The sequence below is a fragment of the Phaenicophaeus curvirostris genome, chromosome 3, assembly GCF_032191515.1.
Source record: "Phaenicophaeus curvirostris isolate KB17595 chromosome 3, BPBGC_Pcur_1.0, whole genome shotgun sequence".
Taxonomy (NCBI): domain Eukaryota; kingdom Metazoa; phylum Chordata; class Aves; order Cuculiformes; family Cuculidae; genus Phaenicophaeus; species Phaenicophaeus curvirostris.
This window is the reverse complement of record NC_091394.1, coordinates 57,270,046-57,285,537: the sequence shown is the minus strand read 5'-3', so window position 1 is coordinate 57,285,537 and position 15,492 is coordinate 57,270,046. Positions and strand designations below refer to the sequence as shown.

At 35.1% G+C, this 15,492-nt stretch overlaps 1 protein-coding gene across 8 annotated transcripts in view; it reads left to right on the top strand.

Annotated features, from left to right (window-relative positions):
• ST18 (ST18 C2H2C-type zinc finger transcription factor) overlaps positions 1-15,492 on the top strand; it is a 171,294-nt gene that overhangs the window by 82,834 nt on the left and 72,968 nt on the right. For 3 of the 8 annotated variants that reach the window (XM_069854103.1, XM_069854095.1, XM_069854096.1), the window contains one exon: positions 10,955-11,059. The exons of the other annotated variants lie outside the window; for them this stretch is intronic. In XM_069854103.1, coding sequence (XP_069710204.1) covers positions 10,955-11,059 — 105 coding nt within the window. The remainder of the gene's footprint in view (positions 1-10,954; positions 11,060-15,492) is intronic. 8 annotated transcript variants of the gene reach the window in all.

Genomic DNA, 15,492 nt, shown 5'->3' with positions numbered 1-15,492 from the left:
GGAAAGGACGAAACTCAGCTCAAGCAGCTTGGTTTTCCTATTCATCAAATGGAGAGGTCACATACCCTTTTTTCCTGCTTGTGGTATTTTTTTTTTTAATATATCTCAGGATTTTTTTTATATAAAGAGTAAGTGAGATAAAGTGTGTGGGAAGAAGGAATCATCTCTTAGGCAGAGCAAGATTCAGAGACAAAACAGGCATTACGTAGTAACAGTTTTCCCTGACCTGAGTGATCAGAGATTTCTGTGAATCATGAAGCCCAGTTAATGAACCTTCAGGAGATTCACTAAAAATTCCAAAACAAAACAGAATTTCTCCTAATAAAACAATAAATAAATATCTGTCTTTTGAAAAACCATAACCACACAGTTCATATTGCTCAGTGTCCAAGGTTGTCAATACGTTTGCACAACTTAAGGTGCCTTGGAGAAAAGGGTGGTTCATTACAGTAAAGTTCAAAGGAAATGATTCTGTGAGTCTGTGAAATGTTCATTTCCTAGTTGACTTTTCCAGTGATCCTTTAGAATCCCATGCTGCTTTTGCCTTCATATTTTCAAAAGCAAATTTATCACATTTTCAGCCGCCAGTCCTGTAATGTTAACCTGGACCTGGAAAGCTTAAGTTTCTTCCTCCGTCATTAAATTCAGAAGACCACATTCCTGCCTTAGATTCGTCAATTACCATTATCTCTTGTGACAGCTAGTGAGGAATTTGGCCTCAAATCATATCTTCATGAATCGATCTGATACAGATACAACAATGAGTATCTGAATTCATTCTCACATAACATGTACTGTGTGGTGTCCCTCTGGTGTATGGTGGAAATTTACTTTTTCAGCTAAGACCTACAGATGTTATCCTGACAAAACCTGGTCAGATCAGGGCAACCTCCATAAAGACAGTTTTAGGATAGAATTGTATTTTGAAGATAGTACCAGCTCAAGACTCCTCTCCTCGGTTACGTGAAAAGGAAAGAACTTCTGATTTTTGACCCAAACAGGATTTGAGCTTTGGAAGCTCTGTCACAATGCCTGTCCTTAACCATAGTCTTTGAAGCCTCCCACAAGAAAGCTGGAACCACTACTAGTAATTAACTGTAGGTGGTCACTGTTGCTGGGGAGTAGCTTGTGCCCTTACTTTCTTGACCATAAAAAGAAGCTAGGTATGGCTCCCCTCTGTTTTAGTAAAGTTAGCATTTCTAAAAACCCGACAAGTTTTATGCAGTCCTTAAAGAAGATACATGAAATTGATATATGAGGATACCTCTTGATCTTTTATGGCTATGAAGAATACATCCTCTTCACCCCAGCTAGCAAATGATGTGTTCTGTTTATATGTTATTGAATTACCTTTGAGAATTATGTAAAAACATTAGCAGGTTACTTAAAGCCTTAAATCATTGTCTCATTAGAATCTGCCCTAAAAAAATGACGTGAACTCTTTCCTTTACTGTGTTATTTTTTGCCCTATTATCTGTTCTACTGCTTAACACAATATTTTATAAAGGAGTATTCTAATATACAGAGCAGCATACTATAAATAAACATTCTCACCCAACAATCAGATAAGGCAGTTTAGGTAGGTACATGACTCTACTCTTCCTTATATGAACTATTAAGTAACATTACAAAAAAATTAATTTCTATTTGTTTTCATATCCTTAGATTTCTACTCTTGCTTGAGAACACAGTGTTGGCCTGAAAAATACAGTTGTTTCCATGAAAAGAGACATGGGAATGGAAGGAGTTCTAAGTATTTTTTTTAAACTGCTTCGCAAATTCTTTGCACAACAAACCGCACCAATATGTAAACAGGGCTCTAGCTACTGTGTTTGTCCACAGCTAGAGCTACAGATGAACACAGTGTAGTTGTGTGATGACAGGAACAGCTGACTCATTAGTAGAGAGCAGTGAAAGGTAATTAACCCTGGGAAAAGTACAGCTGCCATGCGAGCTGTTCCTTTCTGTAGGATCTGATTAGAAATTAGTGTTAAACCACTGATTCTTTAAAAAAATGTCATTGATAATTCACTTTCTCTCTCAGGTGTGGCCCCTATAAGAGGCCTAGGATAGAACTAGTATACAAAAGGTCTTCTATATAAAAAGGCCTTTTCTGAGAAAAGTACACACCTGTTTGGCTGCTTCTGGACTTTACTTAACCATGAATATTGCCCCAGCTTTGAATGTTGTGAAGACACACTCCAAGTCTATGAGTAGCACAGAGAATACATTGTCAAAATGGTTTAAAGGTGAACATTATTGGTTGCCATAATGGCACCTTTAGTGGGGCTGAATATTTAAAAGTCATAGCTAGCTTTTCTCGTGCTAGGGGACAGTTCTGCAGACCTCTTCAAAAGAAAACAGAAATCTGTCTCCTGGGTTAAGTGAGAACAAAATATGAAAAAAATCATACAGAGAACATGAAAGCCACTCAGTGGCCCACCCTTTTTATGCACACACTTTGGAATTTGAAGTGCCAACAGAAAAGGCAGAAGCCATGATTTAATATGTTATCCAAACAACAAGCCAACCTGCATGCAGACACCTAATGCAAGCCTACTTATTACAAAAGACATGACTAACAACTGAAATAACAAAATTTCATTAATATGGTATTGCAATTTCTAAACTGCTATTTATTATTTACAATAGTCACATCCAAAATAATTTTTAATTATCTTATATTTTAAGGTCTCCTGGCCAGGACTGTTTTTTTGTATACCTGTATGTTTAATATGAAGTATATGTGAGTGGTTTCACATGCAAATAACATGTATTATTGAGGTTCACTAGAGTTTCCCAGTTGTTGTCACTGGAGCGAGACTTATGCTATAGAGTCTGAAAGGTAGCAGTGTTTAAAGTGATAAAGTTTGTATGACATCTCTCCATAGAATGATATTTTTCATCTTGCTCAAGTCAAGTTAGCTGCAATAGAATGAATAATGCATTGGTTATATTTTACCTATGTAAAGTAATATCACAAAGATACAGAATCATATGTTTCTGTAGTGTTATTTTTAAGACAGTGTTATTTCTGAGTCAGTAGTATTTAGGGGTACAGTGGGCCATTTTCTTAGCACACATCTAATATGCTCACATTGAAAGAAACTTTTCTCTTTCAGCTTCTTTTAAGTGAAATACAGTGCTTTTGAACTTGACATTGACATAAACATATGTGTATATGCGCATCTGTTTATATATAGAGAGAGTAATACAGACTTTATTGACTTTTTCAATGTTGAGAGTAAAAATATTCAAAGCAAAATAGCTAGAGATTTTTCCTAGGAGAAAATTTCTTTGTGTTGGAAATCAAGTGAAATAAATTTTTAAGGTGAAGGTATGTTGTGCTAAGAATAGTTACCTCCAGGTTTCCTAATATGTTAAGAGAGAAGAGAACAAAAATATGTTTTAAATTTTTTTGCTATTCATCATGCATTACTTTGTACTCTTTAGTTTGTTTGCTTTTAGTAAAAAATCTTGAAGAAAAGGAGGAATCATTTTTTTTCTTGGAAATCCCAAGTAATAACATAGTCTTGAAGTATGAAGTAGCGTTTCAGAGGAAAGAAAATCATGAACAGGCAATTAAAGTGATGAACGCATGAGGATAAAAATAATATTCACTACCTCAAGGCATGGTCAGAAATGCACAAAAGCATTTCCCAACACTTCACATTGTTATTTTCCTTTACCTGAAAGGTTAAGAGACTTGCCAAAGGTCACAGAATAGATCAGTGGCAGAGGCAGAAAGAGAGTTCCACAATCCCTTTTTTTCCATGTTTGCTCCCTCATTATGCCTTTTGTTTATGTCTATGGCAGAACACAGGTGCCACTATAGGAAATAACTTTCACCTCACTCTAGAATCTTAAAGGCTCTGAAAAGAGAATTTAAACCAACATCCTTGGTGCCATTGACCTCTTAATATAACTGCGAACAGACTGCATATCCTTTTCTTTGATGCACTCACCTGATTAAAACATTTGTTGAGCACAATCTTTTCAGATAGCAAGTCTGCCCCAGTGGTAATTTTACATGCATATGTAGGTATCTGACAAATTCCAGTCAATTATTTTGCTTATTCCTTATTATTTCACTTTCAAGATGGTATTTTTGATCTTTGTATGTTTTTTCCCGTGCTTTTCAGCACGTTCGCAATATTTTCAGTGTAGTGCAGTAGTGCAAGCAAGCCACGTTACCTTTAGTAGTTAGGATCATTACAAGTCTTTTAGATGGTGGCAGACTGTATTTCATATGGCACCCTTGAAGTTAATGAACATATGTGATCTGCATGTTGAGGGAAGGCACACTTCTTCCCTTTGTGTGTCTTTCTCTTTCTCAGGACATGTCTATCATGCTTAATGAAGACGGCTTGTTGTTCAGAAAGTGGAGGGAGAAGGCATAGGACAGCAGGATGGTGGTTATATTTCTTTTTATAAAAATAGTTTGTATTTTTAGGTTCATTGTTCCTTTTAACTCCATGTCAGAGAATGTTCAATGAGCTAATTAGCCATGGGTTTTGTCCAGCAGAAGAATCACAATGTCCTAATTCTGGCTAATCAGTCCCCAAAAATTTGGCTGGAATAGTCATAAATCACAGGGAAGGAATACAGTAACCTAGATTAAGCCTGTAAGTATTTGAGAAGTGACCACTTTTACTGAACCTAATCAGCTCCAGCACTTCTGTAGAGGTTTAGTGCAACTATAATGGCATCCCCATAAAACTGTCCTTCAAAACCATTGATTCCTAACTAGCTTGCTAGAAACTATGTGCATTTCAAGGACGGTAACAGCAGTGACTAAACACCAGGCATGTAGCAATACCGGAGCCAGACTACACTTTTCCTGGTGTTAAAGGAGGCTATACCAGAGTAATTAAAACAACACAATTTTGCTGCTCTTAGTTACACCGATCTGTGTCTCAGGCTTTTCCCACTGGCCTCAATCCTGCAACTATTAAGCATCCCTGTGATGGTCATCTTTTCCTGAAGTCAGTAGCGGTATCTGCCCCCCACATCAGTACCTCACAGCAGAGATGACTTCATGCAGGAAAAGTCATCCAGGCTGAAAAAGAGTAAACATGTTTTAGAGGAAAACAAACCCTGTGTTCCAGAGTCAATGATGTATGGTCTTTGAACTTTCTTTTAAAATTACTCTGAAATAATAACGTTGTTATGGTGTGGTTTTACTCAGAATAATGCATATCATTGTAAGGCAAACCTTGAAGTTAAGTGGCTACTTTAATGAAACATAGTTACCATAGTTACAGCAGGAGAACAGAGACTAACTTTTAGGTTTTTTGACTCTATAAATTAGTTTAGAAAGTGGAAAAGGAACAAACAAACATGGAGAAGTTTATTATTCAATGTTTCATGCCTGATCAACGCTGAAAAAGAAAAAATCCCTAGACTAGGACATTAACATTTTCTAGCTGAAATCTATAGTTGCTCATCAACAAACACAAAATTATATTTTAACACTTCACTATGTCTGTTTCCATGTTTCTTTCCTGAGTCAGAGAAGAAACTGATTTTTCCAAAGTTCTGCTTTCAGCGTTTTATTAATAACTGACATTTTATATCATCTTGGTTGCAAAAAAAATAATATTCTAAAGGCAATAATACATTGCTAAACAAAACTCATGAAAGCTGTGGTCTAGCTCTGTTATTCATTATAAACAGTATCTTAAGTCTGATGAGAGGGAAATGAGAATTTATCATGGTGAAGATGTCTTCTAGGACCAGCTTCATTGTTTTTCAGTTTAGCATTGAGATGTGCTCTATCCCTGAAGTGTTAATAGAGGTCACTGCTGTTGTTCTCCTTTACTGTGTCAAAGCAACGGAGTTCCTACATAGTTGACTATTGAGAAACAAAATGATGTTCTTTCCAGTATATCACCTTCAGCTTATGAGCCTCTAGAGCAGCTGTGATTAACAGGACTTTTACAAAGTTTCTGTGTAGTTACAAGGACAGCTTCAATCTTCTGTCATTTTTTTGCATTAGCTATGATTATGCTTTTACCACCAAAATGCATTTATTTTAAAGGTAACAATACAGACTTAGAGAATAGCTTATGTTTCATCTATATTTATCAGCACTCACTGTACATTTGTGTCTTCATTACCAGGAAATATTAAGGGACATTGTGCCATCTATTCCTGTTTACAGTTTATTATGCAGAGATAGGAAACACTTAGCATGTAAAATGAATGTAGAAATTATTCCTGGATAGAAACACGGACATTTCCCACTCGTTGGCTCTTTCTCCTCCATCACCGGATCAGAGTGTAATTGTCAGTAATCAGGCCTGCTTGCTGCTGATAAAACCACTCTGAATGCTAGCAGCCTTCTTTGTGTGATGACTCAATTATTCCAGAAGTGCCTCATCAAATCTGCCCCATCAGCTGGGCTAATAAATAAGGAGAAGAAACTGGCCCCCCAAAGCAAATTATAAATCCATTTGCATTAACCATTTCGCTGGTCCATGATCTAGGCAGAAATAAGCATGGCAGATTGTGTTAAGCTTATTTGAATATGTTTATAATGTTTACAGCATGCAACCTTTTTTTTTTTTCTGCAAGGTGTTGGAATTATCAGTCACGAATAGCATCTAAATGTAGTTATGTTAATTACAGCAAAGCCTTGGGCATTTTTGAGGGATAGTTTGTTGCTTAAATCAGGTACAAGCCAAACCCTTCTGCTAGGTGAAATATGATCTTGCACATAGCACTGGAATTACTGCCATGTTTAAAAGAGAGGATGAGTGCAAAGGATGTGTTTTTACAGGTGCTGGAAGGACAACTGCTAGTGCTAAATGTTACTGTTAATGAGACATCCTGCTCATCTCAAGGCAGAATTAAGTAAGATAAAGTTTAGTCTTATATTTGGGAAGCAAAATGCAGTTCCTGAATCAGCAATAGTTCTCTTTCATGTGTATTTTGCCCTTAATAAAACAAGTGCAAAGATGAGTACACTGTCCCAAGAAATTCCTTTCTGAAACTCCAGTTGTATAAAAATGATGATTCCAGGTAGACTCTTTCATATTTCCAAGATTGTCCATATGTACTGCAGTGAGGGTGTTAAAGTGAAGCATCAGAAGGCCAAATGAAATTCATTTGTTTATGTGCTGAACATTACACATGTACTGAAGGGTCACACTGAGGCGACTCATAAATCTGTGCAAAACTTAATGTGTAAAGTTATATACTTCAGCCTGTACAGGATAAAGATCTGACTGCAGTCCAGAGCTCAATATATGTTCACTCATTTGTAACAGCATCTTTTGCTTTCACATATTTTTTTCTCAAATACCAAATATATAGCATTGTTTTATCTTGAGAAAGAGAAGTCACTGTCAGTGTAGAAACACGAAAAATGTTCAGGGATCATAATAGTGAGCACAACAGATTTTGTTTCCTTAGCTATTACTTCCATTTTCTGAGTTAACAAATCACAAACTCTTGTGATCATTCATTTTTATATTTGCAATATATCAAGTAGTGACATGGTAAATAAAAAAAAATCAAATTAATCAGTTGAAAGTACATCCTTTAAGCTCAAAAAAGTTATCGGGGTCTTTTATAGTTGTAGTACAGCTTTGTGTACTGCAATTCTGATAGAGAAAACAACCTCAGACTTCTGGTGAGACAATTTTTAACAGTAAAACATGACTTTTCTCATTATTAAATCCTCAAGAATTCTCTAGTAATCTGACTCAAATGAGTGGACTGTTACCCACAGACCACAGTTCAACAAGAATGGTTGCCTGAAGGGATTTGTCACACACGTGTGATGTTAAAGATCAGGGCCCAAACAGTTACTTGCATCAGCATCCTGATATGACTCATGGATCTCAGTAGGATGACACTTCAGTGTCAGTACAAAATCATGTTGCACTGGAAATAGCTATAAACCAAAGAATGAATTGCAAAGGTTCCAGGTGACCTCACTGAACCATTACACTGACAAATCAAGCAACTCAGTTATTTCTTCTTTGTGGGTTTATAAAGTTTATCATTCTAGTTGAATCCAGGTGCTGGTTGAAAAGGGTGACTGTTTTCTTTATAGGCAGGCAAAATCCAATTTTAGGATTTAAAAATTCTGTTCAGACATACAGGCTGTTGAAGTGTAGGCATAATTTGTCATCTGTAATCTCTTTTGAATTCTTTACTACAACAGACAAATGAGTTAATGCCAGCTACATTGGGCCAAATTAAATTACATGTGGACTTAAGGGCAATGATACCACCGAAAAACCTTGGTTGACAAATAAGTGATTTAGCCCCACCTGATTTCCATCAAGAACAACCTTATCCTCAAAGCTTCAATAATCTAGAGACATGATCTTTGTGGGTTCTTGAAGGTGAGATCTTAATTTTTTTCTGGTTGACATTGCAGACTTTATCTGGGCTTCTTGCTATCCCTCAAAATGTAGTCTCTGAAAAAATTCATAAATAATAAAATATACTAAAATTAAGTGTTTCTCAATAATTTATTGTATAAGATCTTGATGTTACCGTGATTCTGCAATAGCTCTTATTTGCTACTTGACGTATCAGATTCCAGTACGGACATTTGAAACTTAAGTTCCTTCTTGGAGCGTGGACAAGGGTGACACATAGTTTATATTTCATTAGGTATATGTCATATCCCATGACACAGCATAATCCTACACACCCTGTTTATAACATGACAGATGCATGACATGTATTAGACTTCTTATGAAACACCATATCTTCAAATGTGGGTATTTACCCACGAATCAGCTGTACGGCAGACAGTACTCTGTTATGTGAAAGAAATCAAAAATAACACATTTAAACCTACTACCCAGTAACTTTTGTTGTAATTAAACACATAATAGAGGTTCAGGTTTTTAAAGTTCAGGTGCTTTTTAGAAAGTCTTGCTTTTGTCCTACTGTAACACTCTTGCTTTACAAAGATAGCTGATGATGTCAAATGTAAGGCAGATGGGAGTAAAATAGCAAATGGCACTGTTGCATGTAGATATAAATTTTAAAACCTGCCCCCAGCCCTGACACAGTCCAGAGTCCTTTTCTTAAAAGGAGGATTTTCACTGTATTAGCTTATTATGTAAAGTTAAATGTGAAAAGTTTTGTATATTTCCCTGTCCTTTATGTACTTTTCCAAGTGGATCTCAGCTGTGCTGTCTTAACTCTCAGTCCCTTAGGATGAGAGAGACAGCAGATGGGGTTAGGGCAGAGGGCTGATGCTTCTGACAGCAAACGGCCTGGTTGTTGAGTGGAAGCTGTGAGCGTCAGGAAGCTCCTTTTCCCCAGGGAATCAGCTAACCACTGAAGAAAGTTGAAAATAAGCCCTTTGAGAAACGCTATTAAAAGTAGTAAAAAATTGCAATTGTGCAGATGATGTGCTGCTGTGTGGTTATTCGGATGATAATGAGTTTGACATTGGGGAACTCAAAAGGGTTTACAGCTACTCCCTTATGTGATTTAGTTCTTTATTGGCAATCTTTGAGAAAATAAATGAAAAATATATTGCTAATAAATACATAACATGATAGGATTTTAGACAAAAAAGCTGCTAAGTTTTAGTCTTTAGAAAGAGCTTTATTCACCATATTCTCAGAGATCTTTTGTTTTAGGTAAGAGTTCTTGAACAAAAAGTAAGAGGCAGGTAGAAAAACTCCTTTTTTTTTTTTTTTTTTATGGATGATGAAATAGAAAAACAAGGGAAGAGGCCTTTAAGGGTGAAAAAAATCTTTTTCCAGTAACATATTTTCTAGAAAGCTGCCTAATTTTTTTTTCTTTCCCATAGCAGGCTGTTTTGTTCTGGGTTTTTGGTCTTCTTTATCATCTTTCATTTATTGCCTATTTTGTTATTGGATAAAAGATTATTTATTTTAATTAAAAGTAATTGATGGGATGCAACTAATATTCTATTTATTGGGACTCAAGTAGAAATTAGTCAATAGTCAATCAATAAACTAGCTTCTGTGAGACTCTGTTTAAATGTGCCTTTCCAATTTCAGAAATGTAACATTACAAATTTTACTGACAAAACTTCATCAGATATCATTAAATGAATAGCTGAAGTTGGACCTTCAAGTTGCAAAAGTTTATCTGCAAACTTGTCAGAATTGGAATACATTGGCTGAATAGATCTATTTTACTAAATACACTGGATAGTATTCTAAAAGCACCTCCGGAGTAACAGATGACAGTAAAATTTTTATATTTTGGATATTAGTGACAGGAGGGATGCAAAAATAAAACCTGCTTATAATAACCACTCATGGCCAGATTTTCCCAAGTTGCAAGTGCTTACAATGTTAAGTGTTTGAAGGGTTTAGATATTCATTACTTCTAAACACAAAGCCCTCAGTATTGTACACTCAGGTGCAAAGTTCTGCAGCTCTTCTTCCATCACTGTTAGTGTTGATTTAGTGTGAGTTTCCTTACTGAAAGGAATAAAAATTGTACACGGAGAAATGTCAAGTATTTCTTCAGTTTGCTTATGGTGAGAATACTATCAGTCTGCCAGACTGATATTCAAAATCACAAAACTCTAAAAATGAGAGGGTTTCTGACACAATAAAAATTTTTTAGAATGCTTCTTATTTATTTCACATCATGTACCTAACTATTCTACTCAATCAAAGGGGGTCTGATGCAGTAAAAACATTTTACCACAGATTTCTACCAGGGATTTTTGTCTGTTCAGGAGGAAAAGTCTTCCTAGAGCAGATCTAATTTATAAGCTATTGGAAAGGGATTAAAAATATAAAGTACCATGACAAAAGAAAAATTGCTGGTTTTTTCTGCCTTTTAGAAGCATAACTGATGCCTCTATACTGCAACTTTGAAAAACTGCATGAGAAAACAATGTACCTGGATTCTTTGCACATTTGATTTCAAGAGTGTCCTGTTTCATCTATGTTTTATTTAGTATAGCTGTTTTTTTGTTTTCTTTTGCTTTCAGAGAATGAGTTTCAGGATTATCTGTTAAATCAAGCAAGCCATCCTGGACTGAGTGACAAATTTGGTCCTTTGGAATCCGTACAGTTTTTGACCCAGAAACACACAAGGTGGGATAATTTATTTGCATTTAAATGAATTTGAGTCAAAATATATCTTCGTATTAGTACTAGAATACTATGTGGATTCATGCGTAATGTCTTGTGCACTATGACTGTTTTTCTGTCGTAACATCTGCTGATTTAAGAACAGCAGTCTTCAACAGTCAGGTATAACAAAATTGAACAATTGAAAAAGGTATAAATCTTTCTAAATACCTAGCTATTCTAGTTTTTAAGTTTCAGAACTACACTCTGTTAGCATTACGTACTGACAAGAACACAGCTATCTTTGATTCTATATGACTCCAGGAGTAAGAATGTATTTCACAATGCATTGCTTATGTTGAATGTGTGCAGGGCAGCTTATTTGGGATTTTTTTTTTTTAATAACTCATTTTGAGTTTTTTTAACTATCTATCACTTCAGATTCATTCATTTGTAAAAGATCCCAAGGTGTCAAAGCATCTTTTTCTTTTTCTATACTGACACTTTTTCTTATAAAATATTATATTTAGGGCATAGTAGCCCAAGAAATAGTATCAGTACATTGAACTATGTCAAAAATAAAAATCCAGACAAAAAAGCCGACAGAAAGCAGGATCAGGCCTCAGCTTGTGTTGAGCTGCATTTTAGTGTTGTAGACTATTTAATTTTTCTTTAAATTTAAAAAGCTAGCAGTTTCCCCTTAATTTCATAAAGCTGTGACTCTGCCCTCTAAAGCCTTGGTAAAGCAGACTAATAGAAATACTTGGCACACGCTGGTTACCTAAGGGAATAATAGAACTATTTGCTGTAGTCGTTTGGCAAAAGGACATAAACATATGGCTTTGGTTTATATTCAGCACTGCCAGTTGTGCAAAGTTGCATGGATGAAGTATACAACAGCAGTGACAACTCAGAAGTCAGAAGTAAGAATCAAAATAAATCATCCACATTACAAAGCTATTCAAGCTTGCCTCTGTTTAAAGGTTTAATTTTTTGCTATTTTCAAGTAGTGTTTTCAATATTAAAAAATCATGTACTCCTTAAAACTGTGTATAACATTCATCCCCACTACAAAACTGCCAAATCGTTGATGTGTTATAAACATGCTTTAAAGTTTGCACTCGGTAGATGTACTTACTTAATTAATTCCTGAGAAATGAACACATCTAAGCCAATTATTTCCGTGTTATTCAAATTTCTCGTACAGAAATCAGGAACAGTGTTGCGTAAGATGAAGCAAAAATTTAAAAAAAAAAAGAGAGATTATTTTTTGTTTAAGAATGATTCAAATCACAAAAAAGCATATTTCTAGAAATATTCTTTAAGAACACCTACATTGTAAATATTTTTTCTCCTTTCTGACGTCAGCATGATATAAAGAAAAAAAGAACAAGAAACTTTAACTGCAATGCTAGCAGTGTTTCTGAAAATTTTGTCCTAAGATTTTGGATATTTTTACTGCCAGTAAATAGAATATATAAGATTTATCTAGAAGCTGCTATATGTGTACTTTGCATTTTTTTCTCCTCTGTGCTCCCCACTGTCAGTTTGTCATAAATACCTAGTATTAAAAAAACCTGTCAGTGACTGTTAGAAAAATGCAGTCAACACACAAACAGCCAAACAGTACTCCATACTTCTGGACAGGCTGTAAGAAATCTTGCTCTCAGATTTATTTTTTAAAATCTTTTTCTTTATGATAACTTTCCCCTTTTATGTTTTAGATTCCTAAAGGAGTTATTGAAAAGAGACATTAAAAGTACCAGAAGCATTCAAAGCTTGCTCTGGGAGCATTATTTATTGTAAGGTCACACACAGTTTTGTCTCACCTTGAGGTACAGTACAGCTCAAACCTGTTTGTAGTGCTTAGCAGTGTTTGACTTCAAGTCTGAAGTTTGTGGCTTGTGTTTAAGATTTGAGGATGGATTTTTGTGCCTTAAAAATCAATAAGTTTTTTCTTTTTTTCTAACTAAGTACATTAGTCTAGAGATAGATGTAGCTGCTTCCTCCATACAAACTTAAATAGTTTACAAATTAAAAATAGTAGAGGAAAGCTATTATTTTCAGACCTCTTAAAATCAGTTAAATTTTGTTCTAGAAAAGCTGTTTTCTAAGTTTAATTTCAAAAATCACAATGAAATGTGAGCTTTCATATACCTCACCTGTAGATAAACTGGTGATTTCTTTTCATCTAACTATCTACTCAAAAGGAAATAGACTGCTGCTCCAGGAGTGGGAAACCCACTTCAGGAAAGTCATGCTTACAAAGATTACAATAGAAATTAGAAAGTGCATGGCTCTTACATTAACTTTTTTCCAGGAGATATATTTCAGTTTTACCTATGTCATCAGCACTGGCTTCCCCTAGTAATAATTTATTTCACTGTAATGTGCTGTGAAGCTATCTTCCCATGATAGTAGTATCAATTTAGTTTCCAAAAATCAGAATTAAAAACATGCAAGTAAACCGAAATAGTTACTGCTGTTATCATTATTATTATCATTTATTGCACATGCCCTATTTTCAGCTGTTAGTCATATTCTTGGATCCCGTTATAATATCAGTACATGCACATGTGCACAAACAGACTCCAAGCACATGAAAAAGCAAACTCAGAGCCAAATCCTGATTCTCTCACTCAGGGAAGTATTTCCAGGTGCTGCTCTCAAGTCTGCTGACTGCACTGGGATGGTACAAAGAGAAAAAAAAATGTTTAGTTCCTGAAGCCAGGAACTCTGAAATAGTTTGCTCAGAAAGTATAATTGCTGCAATTCCACCAGCAAATTCATCTGGAGAAACACTGTAGCAGTCACATAACAAGTTACCCCAGCTACAGCCAAGCAGAATTTGTAGTATTGTTGGTGACTCTTGTCACTTTTCTGGGATCTAGTTATTCACTTACGCTTAAGTTTAAACAGATATTGAAGGAAAGGTGGAGGGAGGGTCATATTGAAATTCTTGAAGTTAGACATAAGCATTCATAAACTTAGTGAGAAAATAATTCGACATCGATCTTCAGTAGATTCCAGGTCAAAGAAATAGCTGAAGCAATTATAAGGCAGCCATTTATTTCTTTGCCTACTGATTTGGGACTGTGTAGTTGTTATCTTTCTGTCACAGTAGTCTTGACTGCATATCTCCCACTCATTCCTTTTGAGTCCATTAGCTAGTTTCAACTAATTTTCAAAAATTTTCAAAAGAAAATGTTTCATTGAATTTAAAACCTGTGAAATCAGAGAACCTATATGTGAGAAATAAAGATAAAGCAGAATTAATTACACTTTTTGCTGGTTATTTTTGTGAAGTTTGTCCTTAAAAATTATGGGACTACAACTCCTAATAAGATATTCCTGGCAAGAACTTAGATATTATCCTGATGAACTTACTTTTTTTTTTTTTTAAATAGTAGTAAGACATTGTGTGAGGATTTTTTGCAGACATGGCCACTCCATTCATACCTCATGGCTTCTTCTCTCAAGACAAAATAGGTACTGGGAGAAGGGGCTGACCATCCCTGTCTTTGAGAGCACGAAGCATCTTCCAGAATCCATCGAATTTTTACAGTAGAAAATATAGAAGCATAATATTTGTTTCTCAAATTAACACCGTAATAAAAATTACTTCTAAAAACTTTGGATGGAATTTCTCAGAGTTTAATTCTTTTGTTGTTCCATGGGTAATTTAAAAGTCTGAATAGCTTTTGCTGACCATATGTGGCTGTTATTTCATGTAAAAGAATCATTAAGTAGATAAAAATCAGAGGTGAGAAACTTTGTTCACTTTTTTCCAGTATCAGGCAGTCTCTGAAAGAGCCATCAGTCCCCAAAGATCTTACATTTAAATTTTGAGCAAGAGAGGTCTTTTCTTCAGTTACTTTTGTGTCATTTTCAAGTTAATGCATTGGACTTTTAGGAAGTTAAGGTGTTCTTTATGCAACACAGGCAGGATTATTTTAATATGTTGTATGCACCAGGCAAACAGTCATATGAATTTTAGATTTAAGTTGATTAAATGCCTCTCATAATTTCAAATTATTACCAGGAAAGAAAATCAATAGAAAAATCACCTGCATTGATTTTATTGTTGGTTTTCACTCATTGTGAAGTTTTAAAATATTCATCATAATGCAATGTGCTATTTAGACCAACATAGCTGCTGTTCAGTAGAAGTGATGGACACTTTTTGTTTCATAATTAAAAAAGCAGCACTGCGATTGGTGTGGTATTTATTATGAAATGATGACAAAGAAGTACCAGTGGTTTTAATAGTTTTAGCTTACAGGAGCTGTTGTTAATTTTGTTGGTAGAGTTGCAGGTGAAATAATGCACAGTGGATAAATAGTCTATATTGGTTTAACTGAGCATAATATATAGTGTGTTCTGGAGTTGTTTGTCTCAATAGACTATAGTAATCAAAAGTAATGAACCTATTATGTGCAGGACCTTGGAGAGCATA